Genomic DNA, 12,559 nt, shown 5'->3' on the forward strand with positions numbered 1-12,559 from the left:
TATGCTCTTGAACACATTGTACTGCCTTTCCTTTATACCATTAAAAGTAGTCAAATTAAGATTTTCCTGAACTTTGTAAAATAAAGTATTTTCATGATCATTTTAATGCCTTTTATTGCAATTTCATTTTTAAAATGTAGCTTGGAATAAACAGACATGAGTAAAAGTACAGGTATTTATTAGGTGATTTAATCTGTTATCTTAGCAAGATAACATGTTATGCAATCTCCATGGAAAGTGGCAAAAGTTCCTGGTATGTAGTCAACTTAAAGTTTTAATATTTTTGAATCTGAAACTGTATTCCTCATGGTAATTAATTATGCTTAGATATAATGTAGTAAGAGCAAAGATGGGTATTCAGAAGAGTCGGGTGAATATGAAAGATGGCAGATCTTACAGCTTTTTGTTAGCTACCCTAATTTTGCTCTGTCTTGCTCTTCAGGCACTGATACCTTCAGCTCTTCAAATAACCACAAGAAAATACCTTCCTGTAAAGATGGTAGAAGAACACGGTCCTCTAACAGAAGAAGTGTAAGTGTTTGCATTTGACACAATGTATTTTTAAATCTTGCAGTAGATTCTCTGTTTTTCATGCTCAGATGATTATGGCTAAAATCTTGACTTGGACAGTGTTACTAAGAGCATTATCCTACCTATCATGTAACCCAGGATAATGACATTTTCCTGCTTTGGTTTTATTTAATTATGTTAGAAGAAAAAGCAAATAAAACAAGAAGCTTCCAAGTCTGTGTTAATGTGGAAGACAATCTGAAAAGCTTATTGGAGATCTGTGTGGTTTTATGAATTTTGTTGAGGTACAAAGTGGGGAAGAGTAACATGTAATTAGCACAGTCAGAACATGGCATAAATATGATCACTTTAAAAACTATACTTTGTGTTGTTTTTTTGACACAGGGTCTCAGCTATTTTCTGTGTGAACCTAATTTTCATTGAATGCATACGTTTTGCTATTTTATTACATTTGATAAAATTGGATTTTTGTCTATAGCATTATAGTGCATAAACATACGAGTATACTATTACAGGATTTTTAGCTGGTATTGTTGGAAGGTAAACCCAGAATTCAAACCCAGATAATCTAACAGTTGATGATTATTTTCCCTGTCACTCAGCAGCAGTTAGGTGCTAACTTGTAGATGCTGAATAAATACTTTGATGAATGAATAAATCAACCAATTCTTAAGTTGGGGTTTTTTCTTTCTCAAAATAATTGGGCAGAGCGTATATGCTTCTGGGTCCATGCTTGATAGATCAGAAATTAATAATTACTATTTCTCCCATTTGAGGTTAAGTTGGTTAAAATACATCTAATGAAATTTGTAAATTTAGAGAAAATGGCCTATAAGAATGGTAGAAGCAACATGGGAAAGAAAATAAAGGTGAGAGAACATACATTAAAATGTAACTGCTTGCATTGTATGACATTCCTACTTTAAATTTTTTTTATAGGAATTGATCAGTTTTGCAGAAGAGAGTGTTTGCAGCTTGCTTAACACAGAAGTTCAGCCTTGCAAAGAGAAGAAAATTAAGAGGAGGAAATCTCAAGAAAGCAAGCACCCACACAGAGTACCTCCAAAAAAGAATCCGGTAAGTGTGTGTCTAAGGATATATTACAGAAGTGGTGCATTTCTTTGTTGTGTGGTTAGGGAAACATGGAAACAAGTTTTTTTTTGTTACCATTAGATCAAGAGTATTAAAATTATCGTAGAAAAGAAAGGGCCATAAGAGATTATATACTCAATTTGTTATTACCCAAGGGCCATTTTTGCATCTTTTTTTATTGCATTAGGCATATCCAGCACAGTAAATCATTGGCACTCGGATGTTAAATCAATTCTTACCTCTGAATTGAATCTAACTGCACCCTGTTTGGGAAATCCTCTCATTTCCTAGACAGGGATGAGTGCACCATCTGCCACTCATTTGACCTTTTTTCTCCCAATGGCTGGATCTCTTCCCCATGTTTAAGAAAGAATTCAGTCAGTGTGTCAAGACCTGTCCCAGCTCCGATGACTTTGTCTCTTTATGGGTAACCAATCCTTGCACCTTAACCCAGTTACTGGTGCTCCCCAGCCAGACCCCCATCCCCTGAACTGGACCTTCCTCTGTGGTAGCCTGCAGCTTGTTAATACCTAAGCCCTTCCCACTTTTACTAGTGTGCCTTTGTAGGTCCCACCCTCCAACCCCAGCCTTCACACTCCCTTACTCGTGTCCCTCTGATGGTGCTAATAACCTGTGGGCCCTCTGTTTACTCTAGCTTTCGGATATCTCATAATTTCCCATGTTTCCTTGTTTATCCTAAACCACATGAGCTGTTGTCAGCCACCCTCATTAACCTCAGCTCTTCATCCTCTTCATTCTGCTTCCACTCTGAACTAGTCTAACCATGACCCCTCTTCCACCTAATGTGGCTCCTGGAGGGACGCACAGGTGCTTCACATGGTAGCTGATGTGTGGTCTCGCTCTTTACCACTTCACTTCAATTATTTTTCCAAGATATGCAGTAACTTAGTGACCAAAGTCCAGGGCCTTGTTTAGGTCTTGTTCTCACTCATCATCTCAGCAACATACACCACCATTGGGAACACTCTTCTACAATCTCTGTTAAAGGTTTATTTCCTTCCACCCATCCTTAGATGTTTGTGTTACAGTTACCCAGAGTTCTACTCTTTGCCCTTCCAAGTTGTGTGTTTTCTGGTTGATTCCATGTGCAGTATGGTTTATGACTCCCAGATCTTTCTGATCTGTGAGCAGTAGGTTCAACTACTAGATGCCTACTAGACATCTCTTCTTACACCATCCTACAAATGCCTGAAAAAATCAACATTTTCAAAACTAACATTTTCACCCCAACACACACCTACCCAAAACAGTCAATAAACTGGTTTATACTTCATAAAACAAAACTGCCATCTTGGCACAATCACCCCCAAGTCAGCAAAACCAGAAGAATCTGAGTGTTTTCCTGGTGCAGTCGCTATTTTATGTCTTGTAGTTCTTTGAAAGATCCCTTTGCTGCAAAAAATATGCATACGTTCAGAAATATACATTCAACTTAAATTATCGCATTAGAAATTGGTTTCCCTCATACACTTTATAAAACACTGTTACAAAGAACGTATACCTGCTTCTTCCCATAAAATCAAAAGCCAGAAAGTTCAAGAAGATTTGAGCATTAAGTTCTGCTCCAACCCCTCCCAGGACCCCACTGCATCAAAATATTGATGTAAAACAAGGGATAGGCTTAGAGTAGCAACGAGACAAGGAAGGAAATGAGGAGGGGTATTAAGCAACAGATGACAGCCTTCAATGAATTTCTGGAAGACAAAGCAGATGGGAACATGTTGCCAGATAAAAGGTGGAAAGATTTACAGCCCAGAATGTGCTAGGAGGGAGCTAGAGAGGCGCTGGGAGCCAGCCTGTCTGTTGGAATCCCAAGAGATTGGGCCCAGTATTGGCAGGTATAGTGGGTGGTGAGAGTGAGAAGTGGTGGTGAAAAACAGCTTAATTGAAGTCCTGTGTGTGAAACAGTTTGCACCAGTTGGCACCCCACCCCCTCTCCCACCCTGAAGCTCAGAACAGATGTTGCCATCTAGGTTGAAGCCTTCATCTGGCATTTGGAAAACCCCACAATGTCAACCGCCAGCTCCTGCCCTAAAGCAGAGCCTGCCCTTGGCAGTCTCCGTTCTCCTGTTCCACACAGAACTCCTCCTAGTAGAGATTCCACACAGGACAGGGACTGAGCTGGAGAGCAGAGGAAACCCACACCCATTTCCAATCTATCCTTAGGTAAGAGTCAGACAACTGAGTAGAACCAAGAACATGGAAGACCGATATTAAAAAGTTGAAAAACTGACCTCAGAGAGAAATACTATTCAGAGAATGGAAGGAAACATTACTAAAAATAAATAAATGTTATGATCTACTCAAATTGAAGAATGTGTAAAAGAAGGGTATGCCATGAAAAAGGAGCAGAGAAAATGCATTTGCAAAAATAAAATGTAGTGCTTAGATTAGAGAATAAAATTAAGGAATGTCCCCCAGGAGGTAGAGCAAAAGGGAGACGGATCAGTGATGAGATGGGAGACCAGGCTAGGAGACTTCGTGGGGATCTCAGGACAAGAAAGTATCATGGGAGATGTTGTCAAAATAAAACAGGAATTCTCCAAACTAAAGAAAGGAATTGAACGGTAAGAATAAGGAGAAAAGTGGACTTTTCCTACCAGGAAATAGTAATCAGAGTTGGTGTCAGGTTTCACAGCAGTCTTAATGCAGAAAGATAATTCACTGGCACATTTAAAGCTTTGAAAGAAATTTGATTTTAGCCCAAAATTCTGAACCCAGCCAAATTTAATTAAGTGTGAAAGAAAAAAGACATTCAGTTTCAAGGACTTTGAATGTGTTTCTGTGGTATTACTGGGGGTGCTCCTCGGGCAGAGTGAAGTAAGCTTGAGCAGTCAGGACTTGGTGGATCTGCCCACCAGGCAGAGTGGTGCCAGGGGAACCTCTGATAACAGCTGGGCCGCCAGCCTGAGCAGCTGAGCAGGCCTGTGTGAGAGAAGGGGTGCTCCCAGGAGAGGTATCTGGGGACAGGGCAGAAAGGCCTGTGAGTGGGAAAATTGAAGGTGTGCCATTGAAGAAAAAACGAGGTAATTATATACCCTTTCAAATAAAAGTCTGCATGCAAAAGTTTTGAAGCAAATACGATTTCAAGTAACGAGGAAGTGAGGAAAAGGATATTCGATAATGCTACGAAGCATCAGGGTGGTGGTGGCACCAGAAGAAAGGAAAGAGATGGGATCTCTGTCCCGCAGGGCAGTGGAAAACTCATAGGCAGTCCTAACATGATAGAAAAGCTTTGTGTTCAGCTAAGGGCTAAGCTTGAACAACAAGACTGTGTACAAGATGATCTAGATGGAGCTAAGAGCAGAAGGCAGAAGTGGCTGGAAAGGGTGGAGGTGAGGAGTTAACACTAACTGTGCAGTGGTCAGAAGTGCAGGCTCAGGAGCCAGGTAAGCTGAGGTCTGAGTCCTGCTGCCTCCTGGCACTGGGTGATGGGCAGGAGACATGATCCCTCTGTTGGTTTTAAATGAAGGTATTAATGGCACTTATTTTATAAGCTCATGGGGAATAGTGAATGAGTTAATACATGTGAAACACTTAGAACAATGCCTGGTTGTAGTAAGCACTGTGACTGTTACGATTACCATCTTACAAACTAGGGGTTCAAAATATATTTTAGAAGTTGGTGCAAAGAAATACAAATGTAAACTCAAAGGTAAGCAATGAGCTAGAACCAACAGGGCAGAGGAAGGTTTCTTTAAAGTGAGCCATAGCCTCATCTTTCAGGGCTAGGGTGAGTGGGGCTTTACTCTGCACTGTGTGCTTGAAGTGTTCTACAAGAACAGGTCTTACACAGACACAAAGACAGTGGTAACTGGTAACTGTGAGGTGAAGGGTGTGTTTATTACCTGATTGTAATGATCATTTTATAATACATACATATATTAAATTGTGTTGTACACCTTTTAAAAAATGTGTTGTACAACCAAAATATATATGATTTTTGTCAATCACCTGAGTAAAGCTGGAAAATTTTTGAAAAAAAAGTGTTACTAACTTGGATGTAGCTTTAGAATTCATAACATTGAATTTCTTTATAACCTAGAAGTGGAGAAAGTTTCCAAAAATATTAATCAAAACCTGGAAACTGAAATATAAGACTGGTAAATTTCACTCCATTTGACCCAAACAACATGGATGAGAAAAAACTAAGGAAATAGAAAAGACAAAGGAGAAACGTGGGAAAAGTGTCTTCAATTCATATCAAACACAAAGGATTAAGATTGCTAATATTAAAAAAGCTGCTAAATTGAGTAAAAAGTGAACAATTAGAGAAAAATATCCAAGAGATTTTTTTAAAGATTTTATTTATTTATTTTTAGAGAAGGGAAGGAGAAAGAGGGAAACATCAATGTGTGGTTGCCTCTTGCGCACCCCCTACTGGGGACCTGGCCAACAACCCAAGTATGTGCCTTGACTGGGAATCGAATCTGCGACCGTTTGGTTTTCAGGCTGGCACTCAATCCACTGAGCCACACCAGCCAGGGCAAGAGATGTTTTTAGAAGTTCACAAATTTTAAATGAAAATCCTTTAAACATGAGAAAAATGTTCAGAGTTGCTCATCATAATGAGAGAACTACATTGAGATGCCATTTCTTACCATTTGAGATTAGGAAACACCCCAGAAGTTTGACAAATGCTTTGTTGGTCAGGCTAGGTGGTAAACAGCACACTCCTACATTTGCTGGTAATGCAAAGCCCTGTGGAAGGCACTTTAGCAATATCAACCCAAATTAAATATCCATTTACCCTTTGATCCAGTAATTCCATTTCTAGGAATTCATCACAAAGATCCAATAACAAAAAAGACAAAAAGGCATTGTGGAAAAGTATTTATTGCAGCACTCTTTGTAATGCCAAAGACTGAAAACAAACCAAGTTTGTCTGTCAGTGTGAGATAGATGGTGACCAAACTGTGGTGTGTTCACAAAGTGAGTATTTTGTAGCTGTGGAAACTAGTGAAGGGAGATTCCAAACACCACTATGGAGTGATGCCAGGAAGTGTTTACTGTTAGTGAAAAAAGTGAGCTGTAAACTGATGTGTGCAGTGAGCTACCTGCTAGGGGACGAACTGTGTTCCCCAAGAATAACCACGTTGGGGCTCCAACCCCCACTGCATCACAGTGTGACTGTGTGTGACGAGAGGGCCTTTAAGGGGTAACTGAGTAAACAGGAGGCCCACAGAATGGTCCCTAATCCAGTCTGACTGGTGTCCTTTTAAGAGGGGAAGGGGATGGGTAAAGGTGGAATAGGGTTCAAAGGGCATAGGTGGTGATAAAAAATGTAATAATTTTTAAAATAAATAAATATCCATAGATTTTACATAGACAAAAAAGGAGACCTAGAAGGTGACCCCTGGGGGCACACACACATACAGGCATAAGGCCCTGTGAAGGGGCAGCAGGAGGGCAGCCATCTGTAGACCAATGAGAGGCTCAGAGGAGCCAGCTCCACCCACACCTTGACCTTGGACTTTCAGCTTCCAGGATTGTGAGAGAATGATATTGTTTAAGCCACTCGGTCTGCGGTATTTTGTTATGGCATTTAATATGGCCAACTAACATATTACCTTTTTATCTAAGAAAGTAGGAAACATTAAAAAATAATATAAGTATATATATATGCACAAACACATAAAATCTAATTAATGAAAGTGGGAGAACAAGGCAAACACAAATAACGAGTTGTTACCTCCAGGGGCGGGCAACCAGAGGGAATAGGAAAGAATGAAAGCTAGGCATCCTCGAATGTTTTACCTTTTGACATTGAACTGTGTAAATGTTTTTACGTAGCTATCAAACACAAATCAAATTTAGGAAAAACAACGATCCCTAAAAATTAAAAACAAAATGAAACAAATTATCTAACTGTATTAATTTGATGCCTTAACCTCACAAAGAATTTTTCGAATTTAGAAATCTGAAAAATCCCAGTGGGGTATATCCCGAGGACAAAAATAACTGCAAAGATGACTTAAACAGTGTGAAGCGCTTGTCTGGACAGGGGAGCTAAGTCTACAATAAAGAAAATAAGCAATTTTTTAAAACTGTCTTTAGGAATCAAGACTTTCACTATGAGACAAAAACAATTTAAAATCAAATTCAGTACCTTGCTAGGCAAAATTTGAATGGCAAATATCAGTATGAATTCATGTTTTTTCCTTTAGAGTAGTTTTCTCCCCCCTCTTCTATATATACACACACACACACATATATGTGTGTGTGTGTGTATGTGGTTTTAGGTGTTTTCTCACTCTGGGAAAGTGAGCCTCTGGGACCTAGACGGTCCTAAGGACCGTCCCAGTGGAAATAGAGCGGGGTTCCTTAGTGAAACCACTGCCTTCAGCTTCACAGCAGCAAAGGTAGCAGGTGCTCTTGATCTGTCCCAGTGTACAAGCAAGGAAGGGCCTTGTCAGAGGACACCAGGCCATTGGGAAGGGGCTGCCACTGACCAAAGGTGGTGCAGTGTGATTGTCAGAAAGAATGATCGTAATAGATTGAAACACAAACATCACATGTGAAAACACTTAAATTCATAATAATTAAAAATAATAAAACTTGAAGGCCATGATAGCTGTCTAGAGCATGACCTAATTTTTCTAAAAATTACAAAATAAAGTTTGAGCTCTATTTCAAGTAAATAATTGATGATTTCTGCTAATAAGTAAAAATGACACATTCATGAAAGCTGTTGAACATTAGGAAGCAGGTAGTAGGGAGGTGTAGTGGATGGGTCACACAAACACACAGGCCATAATGCCACTGGAGAGCAGGTCCCCTGAGGCTGTGGGGAGGCGTTCATCTGTCCATCAGATGCTGTTTCTGAAAATATGTGTATCCGTATCTCAACGCTAAATCTCACCAAGCCTAGATTAAACGACCAGCCTGAAGGAAGTACAGGGGATGCAGGAAGATGCAGACCATTATCGCAGTGAGCCAGACCCAGCGTTTGGCTCGTTCTGTGGGGCAGACGCTTCAGTTTATTCCCTGAAAGGCAAGAGGGGAAAAATGAAGGAACCATAGATTTAAAGGGACCTATCAACCACATGGAATGTGTGGAGGTCTGATGCAGGGCCTGATTTGAGTAATTCTAAAAAGATGTTTATGGGCCAATTGGAGAGCTTTGAATTCTGCCAAAACATGAAGGAAAATTGCTGTCATTACTGTTCTTAGTGTTTAAATGTTTCATTCTGAGATAATTTTAGAAATGCATGCTGTTGTAAGAAGAGTTAGAGAGACCCCGGGTCCCCTGTGCCCAGTTTCTCCCAGTGGTGCTGGTGACATCTCGCAGCACTGGGGCACCACATCACAGGAGGGCAGCACCACAGTGCTGTCCAGGGGCCAGCGCCTGCTCCTGCTGCCCTTTGGAGGGACGTTACCGAAGCAGGATCATACACTGTGTCCCCTTTCAGACTGGCTTTTTTCCCCTGGCACGATTTGCTGGAAATTTGTCCAGGTTTTTGTGTGTATCAAGTTATTCAGTTTTATTGCTGAGTGGTATTTGTTATTATAAAAAGTAATTTTGCAGTATATATCTATACATATATACATGTATGTGTATGTGCATATATATAAACCAAATGATTACATTGTACATATACCTTAAATTTATATGTCATTTATATCTCAATAAAGCTGGGAAAGTAAAACTCCATTGTAAAAGAGGAAAAAAATCAATAAAATACAATGTCCGGTAATAAAATTTTTATTTCATGGTGGAAAATCGGAGCCCTTCCCTCTCAGAGATACGATAGGATTTTCAGATAAAATGTAATGTCTGGGATTTACTTTAAAATAATCAGGGTGGGGGGTTATAAATGAATCTTGATTTCTGTATGTTAGGGATTGTTGAAGGTAGTTGATGAGTACATGGGATTCAACATACTATTCTACTTTTTGTGGTTTTGGCATTTTCCATTATAAATAAAAGTTAAAAAATACAGTAGCATGAGCCCCTTACTGAAAGAGATGGAGCCACCTACAAAACTGAAAATGGAACCGCTAAGTAAACAGCAGGGGTAGCGAAGTACATGCTTTCATCATAAGCTTTCCTGTACAATTTGATTTGTTGCCATGTATGTAAATCTTAATTGTGCAAATAAAAAATAAGCATTTGCTTCTATTGCACGGCCTCCTTCGCTGTGTAAGGAGAAAGATTGGTGACTCTGGAGAAAATGGAGTCACTTCAGGGGTGACCCCTACAGTTATCTTTTGCTCCAAGTCGTGCACCAACTTAACCATTTCTAGATTGTGTGGCTCCCCTACAATTCCAGGCACCGGTGGCTGCTTTTGCTGATTACAGTATAAGCAAAGTCTTTGTATTGGCTTAGATTCAAATGCTGTTAAAGTTCTAGCCTTTGCAGTTGAAGCCTTTTCATGGATAATAGAGATGTGTTTTCATGGCACACCACAGGTGCTTCAGTCTTTTCTTTTTGGGTGGTTTATTTTTGTTGACCCATGACCATGAAAAAACAGAGTATTCATCTTTCACCATGTTTAGCAGATATTATTAATTTAATTAGCAGATATTATCAGTTTAATTAATTGTACTTTTTCTTTCATATTTATTCATTCATTCCTTCGTTCATGTTTATTGAGAAGCCACTATGTGCGAGGTGCTGGAGACTTTATATCAACAAAGATTTTCAAAACCTGGCTAAAGGGAGTTTTCCCTCCATATGAATCAAACTATTCTAGAGGTTGTAAGATTGACCGTAGTATCTTAACTGGCCATGTAGAGTCTATGTCACACAGCAATATTAGGAGCATAGTTTTTGATGTTAAAAATATTTCCCCCATATCAATCCTCAAAGTAGGGAAGGAATTTAAAAGAATAGGAATAGCTAACACACATGGGTCAAGCCCTGTTTTCTTTTCTTTTTTTTTTTTAACTTTTTTTTTATTGTTGTTCAAGTACAGTTTTCTGCCTTTTCCTCCTACTCCTCCCCACCATCCCAGCCTTCCCCACCTCCCTCTCATTTCCATCCCCCTTGTTATTGTCCATGTGTCCTTTGTAATTCACCATTTCACCTAAAGTAACTTATTGAATACCAGTGCTATTGTGATTTCCATTTTGCAGAGGAGCTGGGAAATGAGGTACAGGGAGGTAAGGTAACGTCCCTAAGGTTATAAAGCAGTTAAGGGGCAGGGGCAGGATTTGAACAGGAGGTTTTTGGCACCAGAAGCCAAATACTTTTGTAACTGATCTATGGAGCCGAGTTACGGTTTTCTCTTGCCTTCTACCTCCATTGGCTATCATTTCCCTAGCTGTTTCATGGAAGTCAACAGAAATTCCATGAAAAAAAAAGTTTCATGGTAAAATATTTAACCCAGCATTTTCCTAATGTATATAGAGATTATACTAAGGACTTCTCAGAAAACATAATGTTAAATGTATATAGTAAGTCACCAAGAGGAACATTTTTCTTGTACCGGCCGTTATAAAATTGTTTTTCCATGCAACGTTTGGTTTTGTTTTTACAGGGTATCTGTAGACATTTCAAGGAAAGTACAGTTCTGGGCCACTAATGCACTCTGAAAATTACTTTTTCACATCCCTTGTTTCTATGCTGTCGCCAAATGACTCTTCCTGAAAGTGACGTCAAATGTTGTTACTCCCTGGATCCCCTTGCAGTGAGCTCTTCCTCAGTGTGGACAGGGCCCTGCTTGCTGTGTTAGCTTCCTCTGCCCCTCCACATGGGCCCAGAGTGCCATTCTTGTCTCCTTGGAAAGCCCTCCTGCACCACTCCCACATTTAGCCAGAACAGTCCTTGCTTGTTTCAGGTTTAACTTAGCCGTCACATTTTCTGTGGAGCCCCTCCCGAACACCTCGCGAAGGCCAGGCACATGTCTTCTCGTATCTGCAGTCCGTTGTGGTCTGCACGTAGTGCCATTAGAGTCACCGTTAGACTGAGTGCTCCCTAAAGACCACGTCCAGTGTGTTCATGTCTCACGCCTAGCAGCTCATTCCCTGCCCAGGCAGTATCCCAGTGAATGTTCGCATGCATGCCATTTCCTGAGAAGCTTTGTTGCAAATGTGGTCCTTGTTTTGACCTGCAGTCTGGACTCTCCAGCATCATCATACTAAATATATTTCTTTTTGCTCATGATCTATTATTTCAGTACAGTGTTTGAGTTTCCTTCTTTTCCATGTAAAAATTTTACTTAACATAAAACATTAGTTCTCGGTTACTGAAGTGGCTGTCAGACTTGATTTAATACTTCATTCCAGATACGATTAAAGCAGTTTCTCATTTTTATAGAAATCTGCATGTTTTCTATCAATTATTACCAACCTTTGCCCCTCATCTTCTACTTATGCTTGTTAAAAATCCATTTTATTTTGCCCTGGCTGGTGTGGATCAGTGTATTGAGTGCCAGACTGCAAACCAAAGGATCACAGTTCGATTCCCAGTCAGGGCACATGCCTGGGTTGCAGGCCAGGTCCCCAGTAGCGGGTGTGTAAGAGGCATCCACACATTGATGTCCTTCTCCCTCTTTCTCCCTCCTTCCCTTCTCTAAAAATAAATAATAAATAAGGTCCTTAAAAAAAGAAATATTAAAAAAATCCATTTTATTTTGACCTATTCATTTAAATCTTCATTAAATCTTTTTGAATCAGCTCGCTAAGGTTTGCGTTCTCTTCCATGTACATACCTCTTGTTTCTTCATCCGTGGCCTCCCCTAGCTTCTGGTAGGAACTCCTGGTTAATCCCAAGCCATCCTAACTGTGTCTTGGTTACAGGTACCTCATGTCTTAAGTCTGGGCAGTTTCTCCATCTAATTTGTTTTTGGCTTATCCAGAGCTTATTTTGGCAAATATAAAACATTATGCTACCATTTGGCAATTGAGTTCTGCTTTAAATTTTATTTGGCTTTGTGTAAGGTGTCTAGCCCTCAACTCCTGACTCAGATT

General features: G+C 39.9%; 1 protein-coding gene across 1 annotated transcript in view; it reads left to right on the forward strand.

Annotated features, from left to right (window-relative positions):
* Window positions 1–12,559, forward strand: part of CDCA2 (cell division cycle associated 2) — a 47,745-nt gene that overhangs the window by 28,116 nt on the left and 7,070 nt on the right. The window contains exons 12-13 of the mRNA XM_024560663.4: window positions 443–531; window positions 1,471–1,608. Coding sequence (XP_024416431.2) covers window positions 443–531; window positions 1,471–1,608 — 227 coding nt within the window. The remainder of the gene's footprint in view (window positions 1–442; window positions 532–1,470; window positions 1,609–12,559) is intronic.

Source organism: Desmodus rotundus, chromosome 9 (assembly GCF_022682495.2).
Source record: "Desmodus rotundus isolate HL8 chromosome 9, HLdesRot8A.1, whole genome shotgun sequence".
In the NCBI taxonomy this organism is placed as follows: Eukaryota; Metazoa; Chordata; class Mammalia; order Chiroptera; family Phyllostomidae; genus Desmodus; species Desmodus rotundus.